Source organism: Centroberyx affinis, unplaced genomic scaffold (genome assembly GCF_046629955.1).
Source record: "Centroberyx affinis isolate AG114_WGS23_722 - 3 ecotype Tasmania unplaced genomic scaffold, CSIRO-AGI_Caff_v1 ptg000890l_1, whole genome shotgun sequence".
Taxonomy (NCBI): Eukaryota; Metazoa; Chordata; class Actinopteri; order Beryciformes; family Berycidae; genus Centroberyx; species Centroberyx affinis.
The window spans coordinates 111614-132500 of record NW_027279479.1 but is presented as its reverse complement, the minus strand read 5'-3'; the positions used below and the strand labels follow the sequence as shown (position 1 = coordinate 132500).

The 20887-nt window shown below is 43.6% G+C and overlaps 1 protein-coding gene across 1 annotated transcript in view; it reads right to left on the bottom strand.

The window, feature by feature from the left end:
* Positions 1 to 17820, bottom strand: part of fhod3a (formin homology 2 domain containing 3a) — a 57857-nt gene extending 40037 nt beyond the window's left edge. Inside the window, exons 1-3 of the mRNA XM_071521469.1 lie at positions 17656 to 17820; positions 12246 to 12355; positions 8443 to 8510 (exon numbers count right to left, since the gene is read on the bottom strand). Of these exons, the coding sequence (XP_071377570.1) occupies positions 8443 to 8510; positions 12246 to 12355; positions 17656 to 17820 (343 nt within the window). The remainder of the gene's footprint in view (positions 1 to 8442; positions 8511 to 12245; positions 12356 to 17655) is intronic.
* Positions 17821 to 20887: the final 3067 nt, after the last annotated feature.

The window sequence follows — 20887 nt, the reverse complement described above, 5'->3', positions numbered from 1 at the left end:
AGAGAGAGAGAGAGAGAAAGACTGAGAGAAAGACAGAGAGAGAGAGGGCATAACCACATTAGAGGGGTGCCAACAGTTACCTCAGTAACCTCAGGGACTAATGGGATAAAATCCCAGTCAAACTGAAGGGTGACATGGTGTAAATAAACCACCAGGGAAAATATAGTGTATGTGTGCATTGTATCTATACAGGGACATGAACCTCACCGGCTACAGGATTAAGAATTCAGGATTCATCTGCAATGTTAATTTCTTGGTTAATCTCTAAACTAATCTCTAAATTAAGATGCTACATTATTATTCTGAATAGTATAGACAAGAGGTTATCAAACATTTTCATGTCAAGGACCCTCGAAGAGATACACATTAGACCATGGACCCACATTTGATAAGATTTTACCCTGAGGAACCCATCTGAGAAGATGTCTATTGTTATGATTCAATGTATCATTGTATGACTATCAGTGAAGCCTTGGATGAAAACAGTCATCCTTATACTGTATATTCTTTCATTCTCATGAGTTGAATGAAATAATGATCAAATTTAACTACTCCTGGTTGTGCTGGGGACCCTCTGGAACTCTCTCAAGGACCCATGGGTGTCCCTGGACCCCAGATTTGGACTCACTGGTATAACCAAAGACCCTGGTAAATTTAGCAGACATAGCAGGAAAAAAAAGTACAAGCTTAAACCACGGTGGCTTGACATAACTCAAACCACAGCTTTTTCTTTTTTTTTTTTTTAACAACTTTTTCAAGTAAATGCAGCTCTTCCTTCCTTCCTTCCTTCATTTCTTCCTTCCTTCCTTCCTTCCTTCCTTTTTTTTTTTACAACTTTTTCCAAGTAAATGCAGCTTCCTTCCTTCCTTCCTTCCTGTCTTTCTTCCTTCCTTCCTTCCTTCCTGCCTTCCTTCCTCCTGTCAGCCTTCCTTCCTCTGTTTCATCTTTTGTTTTCATGTTTCATTCTTTAGCTCTCATTAGTTCAATGTCACTTCCTTCTCTTTCTCATGCTCACTTGTTGTCACCTTCCTCGCTACTGTTTTTTTCCCCCTCTAAATCCCTCTGGCATCTCTAAATGTACCCAGTAGATTTGCCCTCGAGTGGCATTTTGTAACAACAATAGCCTGGGCTGCAAGGAATCGCATGGATAAAACCAGTGCCAGAGGGAAACCTTCTCACTCTGATCTCTTTTAAGGAAAAGAGAATGAATATCTGCTGTTATTACACCTTGTTATGTCGTCTTGTATACTCATTTTGTCTTCTCTCTCATATTCCCCCTATACCTTCCTCTCCTCTCCTCTCCTCTCCTCTCCTCTCCTCTCCTCTCCTCCCCCCCCCCCCCCCTCTTCTCCTCTCCTCTCCTCTGCTCTCCTCTGCTCTCCTCTCCTCTCCTCTCCCCTCCTCTCCCCTCTCCTCCTCTCATCTCCTCTCCTCACCTGTAAGTCAGAGCACTATAGGAGGAGTATGACATAACTTGTGAAGCTCCTGGCCAACTGCTGGTCTGTCTGGCAGGTGCATTTCCTCCTTGCTTTGTTTTTCCCTTGTGTTTCCTTCTGTAAGTGATTTACCATTTCCCTGGAAATCATCCCTCTCCCCATCTCTCTCTCCACACATCCCCTAAACCCATTATCCCTTAACCCCACGGCTGAGTCCCATGCCAAGCCAGCAGATTCTTCAGTGCGTTCTGGATGTTTAGCTTTTGGTAATTGTAATGTTTTATTGCATTATGTAATCGTTTCAAATGATTAAAACAGGCCATCCAGAGGCTTGTGCAGGCCCACTTGGGTGCATACATGTACAAACACACACACACACACACACACACACACACACACACACACATACACACACACACACACACACTATCTCTCTCTCTCTCTCTCTCTCTCTCTCACACACACACACACACACATATGAAGTGTCATATTTCTTGCTTTCTTCCAGTAAGTGCAGCGAGGCAAGGGAGAGCAAACCCCAAACAGCAGCATGTTGTGCCAGAGCGGAGCAGTTGGGCTGCTCATGTTTGTCAGCATAACTAGAGCCCAGGGAAAACCCTGCCACATCCACAGAAGGCACAACAGTGTAACACACAGGCAGCACTCACCGCACCACAGCGAGCGAGCACAGTGACAATAGAGAGCGCACGGCTCCACCGTACAACTGGGTTACAAAGCCAAACCCTCGAAGCCATAAACAACCAGATACTATTTTTACTGCATATTATAATGGGATTATGTGGCCTGACAGCACAAGTGTAAGCAGTGCAATATACATTGTTGGTGTTGCTGTCTGCTTATGGCTTACTGGCACAGACTAGAATAGAATAACTGTTTTGACCAGGTCCTTGTCTATTCATATCCCTCCTTCCCCTCCCTCACCTCATAAAATTCATCCAGATCTACACATGTGGCCGTTGCAGAGGTTCCACTTTTGTAAATTTATGCAATAATGAACTGCTACTATTAAGGAATAGCCAGACAGACAGTTATTTAAGAGGAAATTTGAAGAAAAGGTACTCTGCAGGGCAGCTGCAGGATAGATGCATGATGTGGGCCTTCAACGACGGCTGCCGCTGTAAAATTATTCCACTGCTTCCAGCGCTCCACACCTCCATCCCTTATGCCTCATCATCCCATCACTCCATCTCCCTCAGCAGTAAGTAAGGCATGACTCATGTGGGTGCAATGCTCTCAGTCGCTCCATAGGGCCTCAGCTGCTGGTGAGGGTAGAGGGGAAACTATTCCAGTGATTTTCTCATTCCTTCTTTCTCTCTCTCTCTCTGTGAAAGAGGGATGAAAAGGAGGAGAGGGTGCCTTGTGTTCTGAATGCATAACGGCTGATTTCATGTAATGAGTCGGTGGGACCAAAACACAAATATACCCACACACATACACACACACACACACACACACATCAAGATATCATAGCTTAGCATCGATAAAACAGAGTGAGTGACAGGTCTAAACTCGTCTGCGTGTGTTTAGGAAGAGCAGGCAAGCAATTCATAAGCATAGCAAAACATTCTTGCACTCTCTCACACACACACACACACACACACATGCACACTCACACATACACACACACACAGACGGATCATTGGGCTCAACTCCTGGAGCTAAAGTCACAGGTGTTTCATAGAACAAAGAGTCACATATGCAAAGCTGAGCAGAGTAAATATAGATTTACAAAGCAGACAGGGCAAGTCAGGAGAAGGAAGATATGCAGAAAGGTTAAAGAGCTGTGGAGGGAGTTTCTGCCAAAAAAAAAAAAAAAAAAAGATGAAAGGAATCGGGAGATGCTGGGAAACGAGACGGGTGTAACACAGGAATGGAGACAACTGGACAAAAGTAATGCAGAATAATAGGAGATGAAGGGGAAAAGGAGGTCAGATTGAAATGTATAGAGCATGCTGGCTCAGCATAACATAGATATTAGAAGGCAGCGCATCCGCAAAACCCTCTAATGTGTCTGGAGTGCCACTGCCATGGCTATCCTATACCACTGCACCCCCCCCCCCCCTCCCCTTCCCCATTATCAAGCATTATCTCCCTGTCACACCATGCCATTACCAGGCCTTATCTCCTACTGCGGGGGGGACACGGACACACTAAACCGCTGTTACAACCAGCTGTAGTCGTCTCTTTCTGTAAGATCGCAAGGCCAGACCGCTGTCACTGCCACTGGACCCCCACTGGTACAGCAACACAGAGCAAAAGACTGTATTCTCCAGTCACATCGCATTTAAAGAGACGTTTCTGTTCACGGAATTCTCACTGGCTGCCATCAAATCCTGCTGATCAAAATCTATATCTGATCTATCCATCTAAATGTAAGGGAGAGGCGTGTAAAAGTAGGGTAAAATAAAAGTGAGGGAGAGGGGGGGGGAAAAAAGACAAGCGATGTGAGGACAGGCGTAACGTGGGAATCGTTAATCCTCTGCCGAGAGAGGAAGTTAGGGATAAGAAGGCAAAGAGAGAGAGAAGAGAGAAGAGAGGGAAGAGAGGCAGATGCAGCACAAACCATGGCTCCGTTTTTTTCGACCCCCTGCTAATTTGTTATGCAACAGCGCGGCCGGCGAAAATCAAAGTGAGTCAACCTATACCTCCGCCTCAACCTCCGACCCCAGCCCCTCCCTCTCAATACTGCAGGGGGTCGTTAAGGGACGGATAATTGGGGCGCAGAAATCCAACAGTATAGAAGCCAAATATAAAAAAAAAAGCAGGTTGAATTCCAGAGCTAAGTGGCGAAGGTTTTTGAATCGGCTCCAAACACATGCGAGGTCTTTTGTTCTGCACTCCGGCTCTTTGTTTCACCTGCTGTACCGCTCATTACAGGGAGCTTTACCTGTCACATAGCATCCCCCCCCTCCATATGTGATGCCTTATACTGTGTTTAATTACAGCAGATCCTTTCTGACCCTTGGGAATTGAGGCTGTTTTGGGAAAGAAAAGCTTTGGGATTGTGCAAATGTCCTGAAGTCCAAGGTGGAGATGAAATCGTTTATAAAGAAGGAAATTACAAGAGTTTTTTCCGCAGTCAGTGCAGAAATTGCAATGGTACATTTCCATCTTATAATAATGCAGTTGGTTCATTCATTTAGGTGAAATGTGATCTCAATTTGTGCATATTAGACTGATAAGATGGGTATATGTTAACATAAATAGCTTGCCTATAGGCAGTTTTAAGCAAAATGTCTAATAGTGACACACCATACAAGGTAAGGTAAACGTCATGGCATTTCCCTGTTCCCATGCATTTCCCATTGATATTCATTTCCTATTCAGTCTCCCTTTTCCTCTTTCTTCCTCAACCAACCTTTTCTCTCCCTTCTTGCATCCTCTCTCTCACTGTAAGGCTCTCATTTGGTGTCCCAGGTTCAGTGCTGTGCTGCCTTCCTCACATGTTTCTGTGCTGTCAACACTTTCTAAAGATAACACCTACAGAACCCCCCCCCCCCAACACACACACACACACACACACACACACCACCCCTCTCCACCCCGCAGCTAAGGCCTGCAACAAGTCTGCAGCAACTGAGGAAGCTAAAATTAACCCTTAAGGAAGGGGCTCTGATTGGCAATCTCACTGAACTACAGGCCACAGGATCGACAACAGACACTGTATACTAAAGAAAGCAAAACAAAAAAAGCAAATAAAAGAAATGGGTGAGAAAGAGAGAGCTATAAAAGTAGATGGGAAAAGATGATAGGCCCGGGTAAAACCTTGTCTAAAATAAGCAAAAGCTGAGAACACTTTGAGGACACTCAGTCAGTCCTTTCGCCCTGTACATACTGTAATTCACCCAAAAAAAATAAAAAAAATCCTGTAAAACTGACCCCAATCTCTCGGGGGGTCAGGTGCTGAATGCTGACAAGGGCTGGATCATTAAAGTGCCACGAAGGTCTCTTCACTGCAGACTCATTGCCTGGAGGATAATGCTTACACCAGCAGACAAAGTCACCGCTTTGCTGACCATGCCAATGTGTCCTTCTCTTTATATAAAAAAAAAGAAAAAAAAAACCTCATTAATCACACACATTAACACACACACACTCACACGCGCATCACAGAGCACCCTTAATCCCAAATTGGCAAGCACGCATATAATTTGATCTTTCCGTTCCGCAGCAATGCCAGCTTGGGATTGTGAGTGAAAGTTGTCTTTCTCATGCAGTTATTCCCATTTTTTCAACCATCTGGGCTTGAGAGAAGATCAATGAATGAATGAATAAAGAAGGTTTGAATCCCTGGGATCTCCTTAACCTTTGACCTTACAACAGACAACCCCTGATCCTTGCCAATCACAATTCGCTGATGAGGCCTGCCAGTGGCGGATTAAGAAAATCTATAAGGAAGTGATCCTTTACCGCATTTTAATCACAAAAATCAAACATTTAGCGTCCATGTGTCGTGGTCAGGAACCGTATATTGGGTCACGCAATCACTTCAAAAAACACGCGATCCAGCCTTGCGTAAGATTGGGAAGATGTTGACCAACTAATTGCGAGCCAAAGATACTTGATTCTACAAGCAATCAGATGCCTGTAAATCCTTGATTGTGACAGATCTTTCATTTAGGGGTTATGCTGACCGCTACTCAGCCGATTTTAAGGTCAAGGCCCGGGACAGATTAGTGAGCGTTAAATGGGAATGAGCGGACAGCTGAATACACTGAGTCGCAATGTAACAACAATGAGAGGGAGAGGAAAGTGGTCAGTAGATCTGCATAGTATGGATCACGCCGACTGGCTCGATCTATCTGATTACATGCCTGTGTAATGCTGTGGAATTGCAACCGCCGAACATGAACTCCAGGCAGTGTTCGGTCGCTGCCCAACATCTGTGCCATGCTGAGCGAAATCTGGATTGAGGTCAATATAACGAGAAAACTCTGTCATCAAGCCTTGGCACTGGTCAAAATTAAAGTTTCACCCTCGCCCTTCAAAAGGAAATGCATCTCATATGGTGATGATGCAGCCCTTTTCCCAATAAGATGTTCTGTTCTAATAAGAAGTTGTTGGATTTATGCTGAAAGGGGCATGCAAATATAGCCCGGTTTTGGTTTTCTTCGGACCAAAACAAGCTATGGGAAGATCCCTCATAAAAGCATGTGAGTCAGTGTGTGTGTGTGTGTGTGTGTGTGTGTGTGTATGTTGCATGTGCATGAGCGTGAGAGGGGGATTCCGTTTACACCACTACCCACTCAAATCACTCAGGGTCATTTGAGGATGACGAGAGAAATATGGTGTGTATGCGGCGCGTTCACGCGTGCATACATGCTCGTCTATGTGCATGCATGTGTGTGTGTGTGTGTGTGTGTGTGTGTGTGTGTGTGTGTGTGTGTGTGCAGCAGGTGGCTGCACACTCAGGCCAGTTCCTCTCATCCACTTAAGAGCAGAGCTCATCTGTCTCGGACACCCCCCACCCCTGGGACTTAAGTGAGCCCCCACTCAATAGAAGAGAGGGAACCACATCTCCATAGGAATCTATCGCTACTTAATTCTTCTCTTGCTTCTTTACAGTGGGTGGAAAAAATGGAACATAAGGTTAGAGGTTATATCCCTAACAGAGGAAAATGGGAACAACAATCTACATTCCCAAAATATCCATCTTAACAAGTCACTTGATCTGAGTCTAAAAATATAATTTTTCTTAAAATAAGTGAAAAAATCTGCCAATGGGGTGAGATAAATATGCTGATTTCCAATGCAAATCAAATTGTTTGAGTCAAGTGTCATTTTGTTGATACAGTGAAGCATCCCAAATTATTTTTGCTTGTTTTAAGATGTATAATGCATTAGAAATATAGATAGATAGATAGATAGACAGATAGATAGATAGATAGATAGATAGATAGATACATAGATAGATAGATAGATAGATAGATAGATAGATAGATAGATAGATAGATAGAGTATGCTGTATTGTGTGTGTGAACTCTTTCACTCTTTAATACCCAAAGCCCCACCCCCAATGACCTTTCACCCTTCTCCGATGCTCTCAGCCAATCCGAGGCACTGATTCTGGCATCCAGAATTAGCACTACTATCACTGGCAGGGAGAATGTTGACCATGCAAACATGGCATGGAGGAAGGGAGGAAAGAGGATAGACCCAGAAGAAAGGAAGAAAGAGCAAAATGGTGGCATGATTTTGTAGGATAGAGAGAGGTTGAAGTGTAGAGAATAATGAGAAAAGATCTTTATGTAGAAAATAATTGAGCATATAAACAGACAAAAAGGAGCTCCATCTCCTATCAGTCCCTCTCTCCCTCAGCTCTCACTTTTTCCTTCCTCTTATTATGACATATTTTTTCCCCTTTCTTCCCGCTATCTCTTTTTCTTCGTCATTCTCCAGCTTTCTGCAATATACTCACCCCCTCCCTCCCTCCCTCCCTCCTCCTCACTGTAAACTAAGAGGGCACACTGAGGGCATCGCACTGTGATAGATTCACCAGCCCCAATGGGAAAAGCCCAGGCACACAGTGCACCAACACCGTGCTTACACACTTCACTCACTTCACAGTCACACACACACACACACACACACACACACACACACACACACACAGAGCTTCCCTTCACTTTCCTCTCTCTCAAATCATGTCAAAGCTCCCACCGCGCATGCTTAATGCAATTAATCACAAGAATCCCTGTTCCCAAGCCCACGTGAGAAGTGGCGCTGTGCTGAATGGGCAGAAACCTCACACACCAGTCAAACCAGTGGCCTGCTGTCGAATCTCAGGTCTCTTGCTTCAGAGTGGGAGGTCTCAGGTCTCAGGTCCACCCCCACACATGTACCATAAACATGTAAACCCCTGGACAGCCATTCTAACGTACAGTACACTATGTACTCAGGCTTCCTGGTGTGTCTGAACGTGTGTGTGTGTGTGTGTGAGAAATGCATGTTAAACACATATATAAACATGTCGTACAGCACTCACCAATGCAGGCGTGCACACGGACGGTCAGCTGGGTCCGTAAAACAACACTGTGCTTCTTCCCTCTGGCTCTGGAGGGAGAGAGAGAGAGAGAGAGAGAGAGAGAGAGTGAGAGAGAGAGAGTTTGTATTGATTAAATGTATGATAAAATTGGCAGTAAACAGAATTGTGGAGAGCATGATGTTATTGTTATCATGATACGATGTGTCTCTACACTGCAAAAAGTGTCCACCTTAACAGGTCATTTGATTTAGTGTTGAGTCTTAAATTATTTTTTATCAAAGCAGCTGAATAAATCTGCCAATGCAGGTGAGACAATTTCATTTACTGCCGATGTAAATCAACTTTTTGCATGAATTTTCTTGAATCAGTTGTCATTTTCTTGATACTAGAGGAGTGATCTGCTTTATTCTACCTTGTTTCAAGCTATCAGTGCTTGTTTCTACTGGCAACTGTGTTAAGGAAAATAAGATTTTAAGACTGAATATGAGACTAAATGACATGTTATGATGGACATTTTTTGTAGCATAGAGGCGGTCGGCAAGTTGGGGAAGGTGAAAACAGAGAGTAGACAGTCAAACAGTGGCCTGTACTGGGCCTGTACCCTTATACTGATACACATCTGAGCCTGGAGGACAGACAGCAGAACAGCAGGAGCAGACACAACACACACACACACACACACACCTTCACATACCATCGTGCAAATGCGCACACACTCATACACAGGCATACTTCCTATGGGAAAACAAAATGAACACACGCAAACATGAAGGAAAAGCATGATGGTATTTTGACCACAAGAATTCCCTGCACCTCTGTCTTTACTCCTTAGTTGCCATACATGGTGAACACACAAATTACTCAATAAATGATTGTTTACCTCCCTTTAATTCTATCTCATTGCACTGACCAATTGCATTTATGTCAAACTATTGGATGTCCAGCCTGAAGGTTCACTCACTCTCCTAACCTTAGCCGTGATCCACTAACCTCTAGGAGCTAATCACTGACTTCCATCACTAACATAATGATAGCATCCCATCCAAGCAGAGAAAGCACTGGTCTGATAACACACACCGCTGGAAAACACTCGCCATGCACAACATGCAGCAAGGAAAACACACACTCAGACACCCAAACAAGGCAGCAGCTGGCCTCCTATCCCTGTGTTATGCTGCGTTATCAGCTTTGCTAGGAAATAGAGCACAATGTTAACACGCGTTGTTGAGATGCGGACAAAACTGTGTTTTTCTCCCACATTCATAAGTCTTACCCTTCGACTGATAAGCTAATGTGTGAGGTAGACAGTCAAACCAGGAGACCCAGAGAGAGCAAGGATTTATCCAGCTCAGAGTACAGTAAATAGATAAATAGGGAGACTTGCAGTTGCAAATGAACTTTTGACGTGAGAGTATCAAAGAGGATTCAACAAGACGTTTGAGTGGAATGATTGGAGTTTAGTGTCACCAAATGCTAACAGGCCAGCAATGATGCATAGTTATCACGTCAAAAAGATATGCTGCAGTCACTTTCGGATGAAAATTTGTAACTCCAATTTTGGTGATTTTCATGTTTTAACTTCATTTGAAGGAGTACATGCTTCTCTTATAGGTTGAGAAAATTATCTGACCCTCGGGTTTATGAAACTTTTTCAGAGCCAATTGGATAAACTCTAATGTTCAAGTGGTTGTCACTCTTAGTTTCTGAAAAGTTGACATTTTGGAGATAGCTACAAGGTTTTCAGCGTCCAGTTTGCATTTTACTGATTTAAGACAAGCAGATTTATACAGGAGAAGTTACAGCTTTAGCAGAAGAGACAGAAAATGTTCATTTTAACACTGACATTAATGAGTCTTTTTCAGGTTGCTCCATTTAAATCTATTGTCCATGCATGCAATCAAAAAATGGAAGTATGTCTTAGGATTTGTGCCTTGGCTAATAACAGAAATAGATATCAGCACAGTATCATCACAATAGAGAGAGAGACATCTATTTCAAAATTCACACCCACTAACATGAACTGTGCCTTTAAGACTCTAAAGCAGCTGTCACACACTGACTTTAAAGCACAAGTAAAAGATGTGGTGTGGGGCTGAGATATTGAGTGTGATTAGTTTATTCTTCTTTGACACTATATAAACAGCACTCATCCGGCAGAGGGAGGACAGGCTTAGTTAGGAGTATCCATCCTCAACCTTTGTGCTTTTCTACTTTTTTTTTCTCCCAAGCAAAGAGCCTTAAACTAACCCAATGTGCAATTCATTTCCTACTTTCAGTGTGACCTTGGTGAGAGCCTCAGATTGATAGGATGACAGACGGGCCTGTCCAATCCAACCAGTTCGCCAAGATCTCCTCGACTTCAAAAACACACACACGCCTTTATTCACCTGTCCGTCATCTGTCACATGGGTTACCAGGCGTGCAACAAAGACACACACACACACACAAACAAACAAACATATGTACACATGGAAACAAGCGCACTCAAACACACATACCGTACACTCACACCCGGGTCTATGTGTCTGCCATCACCTGTCACGCTGCCCCCACACCCCCCAAAGACTCAAACACATCACCATGCCAAAGCTCTCCACAAACACACACTCAGTCATATGCAGCCAGTTAAGAGCTGCTATCTAAGTGTCTTTCTCTGCGCTCTATGTGACAATGCTTGTGTGTCTAGAGGCCTTTCAGGTGACATAATGCAGCCTTACACTGGAGGTCCACAGCTGTGGGCAACAACGGCTGAGAACAGCTCATTGCATTTCTAAACTTATGACTCAGCTTTCTCAACAGTGTCTGATAGATTTCATATATTTGGTGTTTTGGACTGGGAACTTCTCATTTCAACACTGATACATGGTTTTGTGTTTAGATAATGCTAGCTTGTTTCTCAGCTAGCTAATTATAGCACCTGGTCAGCTAACCAACGCTGTCTTCTTGTTTAAACCGAACTGATTTACACAATAGCTAACATTATGTGGCTAGTAGCTAGTAGTGGAAACTAGGTTCATGTTCAACATTAACATTAGTTGTTTTGCTAATTTAGCTTGCTGCTTAGTTAGCTAGTTAACAAAGCAAACACAAAGCTGTTTAGGTTAATTGAGTTGACTCTTGTCTCGCTATATTGCTAGCGCTAAAGCCAAAATTACTCACCATAACATGAATTTAGACGCAAATCTACATTCTTTTGTCCAGGCACCAACAACATTACTGTTTCCACACCAACAATTTGTATGTATCAGACGTCTCTCTTTGTAACCCAGCTGTTTTATGTTTTGCCGTTCTCTAGTGGACCTCCAAGATGGCGGCAGCACTGGTTGCTGGGAGATTTCTGACGCAACTGCAAAGCCTTCACAACAATACTGTTACAAAGTGATCACACTCACTTTCCCAGCATACAAATTGACGGGAAATGTGATATTTTGTCACAGGGAAGAGGAGAAAGAAAAATAGAGTGAGAGAAGAGAGAGAGAGAGAGAGAGAGAGAGAGAGAGAGAGACCATAGCTTTGTGCTGCTGTGGAAGGGAGGGCGCATCTGTCCCGCTTTCCAGAGCGCTTCATACTTTCCGTGAACTTGTCCTTCCAAGAAATCCATATCCAGCAGCTTGTGATTCTTCCCATTTTAGTGGAATGAAGAAACTCAGAATATGTGTGCGTGTGCGAGGGAGAGGGAGGGCAAACGGACTCATCGCTTTGTCTCAAATGATTAGAGTTGTTTTGACAGTTATGAGTGAGACTGTGCGTGTGCGAGACACAGTCTGGTTATTGCAGGAGGTATGAATGTGAGGCAGTCTCACCCTGTGTCGTCCTGCTGAAAGCCCTCCAGCTCGTCCCTCTGCTCAGCCAGAGAGGACTCCAGGTCCAGATAGGTGCCATTGTGGGACAGCTGCAGCGTACAGTCATCAAGCTATGGAGAGGAAGAAAGAGATATGTTAAACTTTTTTAAAGTAACGTAGGAGCTTGTTTGAATGGAAGTGAAATGAACTGAGCTTAGCTGAGTTGACCTGAACTGCATTGAACTGAACTGAACTAAACTGAAATAAAATGAATTGAACTGAACTGAAATTAACTGAACTGAACTAAACTGAAATTAAATTATTTGAACCGAACGGCACTTAACTAAACTGTGTACTGACTGGAACTGAACTGCACTGAATAGAACTGAACTGAGCTGAGCTGAACTGAACTTCATTGAATAGAACTGAACTAAACTGAACTGCACTGGATTGAACTGAACTGAAAGGAATTGAATCGAACTGAGGGAGAACTATGCTTGAGGAAAATTGGCCCACCACTCTGAATCTGCTTTTTTACCTAAAAAAGGAAAAGAAAACAGTATTGAGCGCTTGGAGGTGCAGGGTGGCATGGGAAATGCTGTACACACACCAAGTTCCAGGCCGGGGTGTGATGTACATAAACCACCCACAGGAATGACACTGGTCTCTGAGCCCGCTGTTTTTTATGCTCCCTCACTTTTTTTTTTTTTTTCTGCGTCTGTTTCACACCCTTTTTTAAAACAATTTGAGCCTATAAAATAAAGCCAGTTTACGGGGGCGGGTACGAAGTTGAGAGTGCGTACAGTGCTCCGTGAAAAGAGAGAGAGAGCCATCTGTGGCACGGCTCTGTTTTCAGCATTACAAAGCTGTTAAGGGAATTAACTAGTAGAGATGTAGCAATAAAGCCTGCAGAACATGAAACCCAAACCAGAGGGAAAAGATGGAGAGAGGGAGAGGGAGAGAGAGAGAGAGAGAGAGAGAGAGGGAGAAAGAGGGGGGGGTCACTTTTGGCTTAAACAGTGCATTTAAAGGCCAGTTTTGGGAAATTTGACATGTTAATGATGTGTACAGTTGTGTATGCATTCACGGATCAGTTTGCATGTGTTTGTGTGTGCATGTGTGTGTGTGTATGTGTGTGTGTGCATATATGTGTGTGTGTGTGTGTAAAGGGGGAACACGGATGTACACTGGTCTGTGTGTATGAGGAAGGAACGTTTGCATTCATTCCTATATATATGTTTTATATGTGTACATTTATGCACATGCGGGTTCTGCTTTTCTCCAAAACACCTCTCGCCGTTCAAAATATCGTCTCTCTTTTGCCATCTGTGATCTAAGGTAACACTGCGGAACGCCCGACGTCAGAATTGACCAGCTATGCCCTGTGTAATGAGAAACCCCGCTGAGTTCCAGACCAGGTGCAGCAGTAATATATCTGAACACCGTTGGCATTGATGTTTTACGAGCACGGTCACAAGTCGATAGCAGGTGCAGGGAGCCATCCAAGGGACAACTCATAAAAAAATAACATACATCGTTGCGTTGCGCACAGCCAGATATGATCTTTGCAACCCATTGTTACAGCTGCTGATGTATGAATAGGTGAATGAGATCAGAGTCATGCGTTTAGTGCCTCTACGCTATCAGTCTGGGGTTTAACCTAACCTGGCCCCTGGCGGTGTGCTGCCAAACGGTCCCCTGGCAGTCTAGTCCGGCTGCATGACGACACTCTCTGACCAGCAGAGACCTCAGATCACAAGACCTACTGCCTCTCTCTCTCTCCCTCTCTCTCTCTTTCTTTCTTTCCCTCCCTCTCTCTCGGAAACAGAGAGACAGACTGACAGATGGACTCACGGCCTAAATATAACCTCGCTATATTTACTCTGCTGGGAGGCAGCATGCACACAGGAGCTGAAGGGTGGGTGTGTCCGCAAGGGGCTGCAAGCACAAGAGGGGGCACAGCCATGGACCAAGGAGATAGAGAGGAGGAAGCCGGGGCCGAACGCTTCGTCCGTGTTGCTGTCGGGCTAAAACCCAGACTCTTCACGCAACGGTGTTGTCGGTTCTCTAAGCGTTTGGTGCCAATAGGGCAAAAATGTCAGCTTGAGATTTGATCTGGGGGAGGGAGAGGGTGTGTGTGTGTGTGTGTGTGTGTGTGTGTGGAGGGGGGTGGGGTGGGGGTAATCATACCCTGCCCCACTGCCCTGGTTCTTAAGAAGAAGACAAAACACTTCTTGTGCCCGATCTGTCAGCATTACTCAGCTCCTTTATCCATATTCCGCTAATCTTAGACTTATTATGTTGTGTTCATTTCAGTAGCAGAATGATCGAGGCTTTCTTCTTCTCTTTGAAAATGCCCCATACTGTTTAGCACATGTCCCAAGCAAGAGAATCCCCCCCCCCCCCCCCCCCCCCAAACTCCCCCCTTTCTTTCGCTATACCCTGCCTCATCCACACATTACTCAATCACACAAAATACTGCTTGGACAGCGAGAACTGAGCCCTCGACCACTTTGTAACACAATATCTTAACAGCGCACCCTCCAAAGCGTGTCTCTTTCCTAAAACACTTCGTTGGAGTAATAGGAGCAATAACATAACAAAACACATCATGCTGGACGAAGCCGGCGAGAGGTGGCTCCAGAACCAACCGCAAGCTCTTCGCACTGGAAGGCTCTAGGCCGGGGCGAGGGAAACACTTAGTGGCTAGTATACTTTACACTCATTTAATCAAATTCTCCCAGAAGAGCCGGGGAGAGAAAAAGGGGGTAAGGGAGTAATTACTTCCACGTTAAAACAACACCGAGCCTGCTGGCGATCACGGCGGGTCGATTGTTAACGACGCCCTTACGTAACTGAGACGATGACTTTTTAAGAACTTTTTTTTTTTTTTTTCTGAATCAGAGCCGCAGAGGATCGGGCTCTTTGAAGAGAGCAGAGGGTGTGTTCTGCGCGGCTATTAAATCTCTCGATGTTGCTTTAATGGAAACACTTTGGTAATGAAATAAAAGTTGCGCTCTGTGAAGTCTGGGCTTTGTTGTTCTTGAGGGAAATGGGAACTTCTCTCCGCAACACTGCAGTTTGACTGATTGTGGAGCTTCTGCAATGAGCTGAACATTTAGTCTGTATTCTTCTGGCTAACTTAACTCAATGCTATCTTCTTTAGTTAATTTAACTCAATGATCTTTTACATTTTTGCATGGTGCTCTTATGGAAAGCAAATTACAATGAGTGCAGCAGTGGAATAAGTTTAATTTATTTTCTTTCCTAAGGAGGTCAAGAGTTAGGTACTGTGGCAAGACATGTAACAAAATCTCCCGTGAGCCTCTAATGATCATGTATTTCATTTGTAATCATAGATGTGATAAATACATGAGGAACTGTCAGGCAGGAGGAAGAGGATGATAATCTCTTGTGTGGGCGTCAAAAAGAAACGTGGACCTGAGACTTCTTTGTTTGGCAATTTGGACAAAATGAATGGCAGATCCCACATTCACAAACCAGTGACACACTGATTTAGCCTTGGCTAGTCGGCCTAACCTTGTGTGTGTGTGTGTGTGTGTGTGTGTGTGTGTTTCAGTCTATGAATCGGTCCATGGTCAGAGAGGTACAAGAGGAGATGGAGGAAGAGGTCAGGAAAACCACAGCACCCAAAGTGAGGAGAACAAAGTGTCGGAGGGATCCAGGCCCCGGCCACAGGAATTCTGGGACAAGTGACCTATACTTTACATCCAGCCCGGCCAGCCAATCAGAGAGCTCTCCCATCACAACATAATAATACAGTAGGCTCAGGCTTTTCTGAGAGGAGAGGAGCGAGAGGAAAGAGCAAGACGAAAAGAGAGAGGAGGAAAACTGCGATAGACTGGTTTTCCTGAAGAAAGAGAGACTGAGAAATGGCTCAGAAAGCTTTTGCTCAGACAAACGAGCTGAACCACTGAGCTGCACTGACAGTTTCCATCTCATGACTGACAGACCCACTCCACATAATATTCCAAGCCTTTTTAACATCAGCTTTCAGTGTCATGACGGTCTGACAGGCAAATTTGCAACAGTTCAATTTCATCCCTATAATCTACATCTAAGTGCAATATTCAGTGCCTCCTGATGTGAACAAAATTACAAACACGAGCACGGGCTGTGCCATCTGTCCGTGCATAGGTTGTAATCATAAGCTTTTCTGTGCTGCGGGCCATTTTTCATTTGTTTTGTGGCTTTTAAAGATGGGACGGCAAAAGAGCTACTGGTCTGGAAAACCACTCTGCTGTTGAACACATTGGTTGGCTGTCAGAGTTGTGTGCCAGCAGTCGAGCTCTTTCTCTCTCTCTCTCTCTCTCTCTCTCTTTCTCGCTCTCTCTCTCTCTCTCTTTCTCGCTCTCTCTCTCTCTCTCTCATCCTTTCACTCTCTGTTCAATTCAGTCCAGTCTGCTTTATTGGCATGAATGTCAAGCGAACAGGTGAGCGGTATTGCCAAAGCCTCTGCATACAATTAAATACACGATAATAAAAAAAAAGTTGTTTGTTGTTGCATGCCTTTGTGTGCGCGTGTGCGTGTGTGTGTGTGAGTCAATGTTGTCAATGTGGAATCAGTATTTCTACTGACTCTAGAAAGTGCCCCCCGTCTCTCTCTCTCTCTCTCTCTCTCTCTCTGTCACTGTCACTTGCAGATGAATGAGGCAACTCAGGATATATCTGGTTGCACTAATGCGTCTGCACCCACCTGTCACTGTGACATGAAAAGCAGAGTGAACCACATACATCAAGCAGTAAGACGGGCCTAAATGCACTTAAATAATAGAAATAATACCACTGATGAGGTGACACTTCATTGATCACCCTAGGGAAACTTGGGTCAAAGGCCACTGGAGCTGGAAGGGATTCAGTGTCTTGCTCAAGGACACTTCAGCAGGGTGGATACTTGCCAAAATGGGATAAAATAAGGACATTTAATCTCAACCAAAGAAAGCCCCAAAACTGAGTTTTGCGGCAAACATTTGCAACCTTGTTTCTCTCCAGGAGCTGAAGAACTAATCAGTTGCACTTGCATCTGGTCTCAAAATAGCTTCTGAATGGTGGGGCATGGAAGTTTATTTGCAGTTGGCTTTAAGTGAAAAAACAGCAGTCGGGTCTATAGCAAAATAAACGTATAGTCCTGTATTAAATATAACAGTATTCCTACGTCTGTGTCCTGAATCAGACCCTGACCTAATACTGCTATAATATTCCTATAGGGATTTATAGTGTGTTTGTCCTACTCTACAGTGAGTTTATGACCTTATCGTACTTCATGCTATTTATATCTCCTATCGTATCACCTATACTATTCCAATAAGATGTATAGGACGTAGTACAGTTGGTGTTTTGCAGTAATATACTAGGCTATGGTCCTAAATTTATTCCAGGATTACTGCACCAGTCATGAGGGTGACCCTACCTTGTGTGGAGCTTTGAGAAGCCGGTGGACGCCTGCTATCTGGTTGATGAGGGGAATATCCTCCCTGAAGGTATACGACGGTGGTCTCGTCGGCTCCGGGAAATTTGTGCTGTTGAATGGATCGGTGTCATCTAAAAACTGAACCCTGCAGACAAATGTGGCCATGGTGCATCCATGCAAGTGGCTCCGCCGAGGGGGGAACCCGGTTTAGTAATAATTACACCAGCAATGAGTTCCGTCGCTGAGCGCTCCTCTCCTGGTAACGACAACAAACTCAGCGGGTCGCCAAGTGCGCACAGACGCTCGCCACCGCAGCCTCTCCTCCGGCGGGACAGAGGGGGGGCTGTATGCCGATAAGATGGCACAAGAAAGCGGTCAGTGTCTTGTGTCGCCTCGCTGGTTTCCTTGCTTTGCTTTGGTTCTGGTTGCCCTGTGTTATTCTCGGAGAGGCAGGTGGCCGGTGATCAAGGGGAGGCAGGCGGGCTCCAGCTTGGTGCCGGAGAGTGAAGGATCAGCGCAGCTTGGGACAGCCGGTCTGCTGTCTGTCTGCGCCCCAGCAAATCCACCCCCCTATCTATTTTCCCCTCTGCCTCATCCCTCCCTCCTCCCCCTCCCTCCGGCTCACTGTCCCCGGCTTAGCAGTGGCTTCCCATATGAGAAGGAACTGTGGTAATCCTGTAATACATTTTTAGAGGAATACTATAGAAATAGCACAGCAAATTAAGTAGCCTAGTCCCACCTATAGAAATATTAGATAAAGAGCAATGCCATAGGAGATAAAAAAAAAAAAATAAATAATAAAAATCTCTATATATATATATATATATATCATAAAGTACGACAAAGTCACTTTAAATTCACTATTGAGTACCACAGACACTGTAAGTCCCTATGAGAATATTACAGGAATATTATAACCCTATAAATAGCCTACTACAGTAACGCCCTTGCTTTTAAAACGCCACAAAGTACGATAAGGTCGCTATAACTCACTATTAAGTACCAGACACACTGTAAGTCCCAATCAGAATATTATAGAAATATTACAGTTATTTGGTGTTAGGATTTGCCTGCGCGTCCAAGTGCAATCTAAAGCGATGACGACCTCATGTGGCATGAAGTTTTAAATGCAGTTGGTTTGCCAGGCAACTCCGCCAAAGATCGTCGATTGAGAAGATACATCACTGGCTCACCATCCAGTCTGCAAACGTGGGCCAACTGATGTGCTCTTGCTCTCTTACTGCAATTTTGCAGCGTATCTGCAAGTTTGATCAAGTTAAATTGAAGAATTTTTAATTTTTAGACAATTTTGAAGCAATTTAGAATTACAGTTATACAATAGCAACCGATCTGTTACAGACCTGAAATCAAATTGTTTTCTCGAAACCTAATCATCATCAAAACTTTCAAGTATGTACCAAAATACCAACCTTAGATGTTTTCAACAGAAGATTTCTTTAACAGTAGGCCATGTATCGCAACTTTTCCATTAAAGTCACACTGTAATGAAAAATGTAATTTTCGCCTTTTTAGCTCATTCTATCATACCATACAGCTGTATGATAATTTATGCCCCAAAAAATGATTAAAAAAAAACATTTTCTTGTATTCTTATATCAAAATCTCATTACTTTTACTTCCCTGAAAATGGAAAATCTCTAGTGGTGACTTCATCGTGTACCAGGAGGTGAACATAAAAATTCCAACCAATAAAACCATCACGTATTTTTGAACAATCCCACCCCTCTGCCCTTCCTATCAAATACAACTGCCTTTCTTTCCCTAACTGATCTCCCACTGGTTTACACTTTTGAATGATCCCTCCCTGTGTTTTGTCCCGCCCCAAAATCCTGTTTAAACAGGAAATGCATCAAGGAAGCAAGATGCTCTCAAAATGTGCTTTCATTTACTTTAGGGGTAGAGTGAGAGCTCTTTCCTTTTTTTTCATCTGTCTGAATCTGGTGACATCTTCATATGCCACAGATAAACCTTTGTATGACTATCTTTGGAAAACATAAATATGTATGTAAATATGTATAAATAAATATGTCATGTGTATGAGTAAAGAAAATGTCTAATTTTAATGTCGCAGTGCTAAATCACAAAGATGTTTTCCTTATTGTTACCACTGGAGGGCAGAAAGCCCCTACTTAAATGCGTATGAACCTAGAGAAAAGCACACATATTCATATTTCATGTGGAAGATTATGTGTACATGATGTTACATAGCCTACCTGTTGTAAAGTAAGACACAAAGTACAAAGAGTGCCTCACACATAGAGATTATGCCCTGATATCAAACCACTATCCCTGTAATGTTTCTATAGTGCGTCTGTGCCACTCAAGTGAGTTAATAGTGACCTGATTGTACTTTATGATATTCTTTAACTCCTGTGGTATCTAGCATTTCTATGTATCCTAAAAATATAGTATTTGCTGTTATAGTTCTTTTTTGTAAGGGTGATAACAATGGGAACTTTAACATGGGAACATTAGTTTCCTCTGTTTTATGGCTGTATTTTAGTAATACTTTGCTGTAATCTCTGAAATCCTCCCTGAAATCCTCCTCTCTCTCTCTCTCTCTCTCTCTCTCTCTCTCTCTCTCTCTCTCTCTCTCTCTCTCTCTCTCTCTCTCTCTCTCTCTCTCTTCTCTGACTTTCTACTTAGATGTACAGTATATTTTCTTCATATATATGGTGGGTTTCCCCTGCATTTGTGTTTTGCTTTCATTGTTTCTATGTAAAGCACACTGAGTGTTTTTTGTGAATGAATTGCACTATACAACACAGTCTGACAGTCTTGATTGAAGTCTCAGCAGAATAGTGAAACAATCACATTGCAGAGAAACAAGTTGCCACTTTTATCTCAAAGGGCCCCAGCTACCTTTGCACCATTGACAGCCACCTATTTTCAAACAACCTGACAGGTAAGGTAAGGTAAGGAAAAAAAAAAAAAAAGGTAAAAGAATAGAAGTTTAGCAAATTATGAATAGTGTCAAGACAGTTCAGAACTTGGTTTCACATCTCTTATATTGGTTGAGAGATATACATGCACAGCCTGATAATCCTTGACCGTACCTTACCTTAGTACTGTATATGCACTGTTCCAGTAAATCATTAGCTTAAATAGAGGATGTACTGTATAGACATGGGCATCAACTGACTGAGCTGTTGGCTATATGGCACCAGAGCCAGAAAAACTTCCAACCCCCTTTATATGAACTACATTTCTG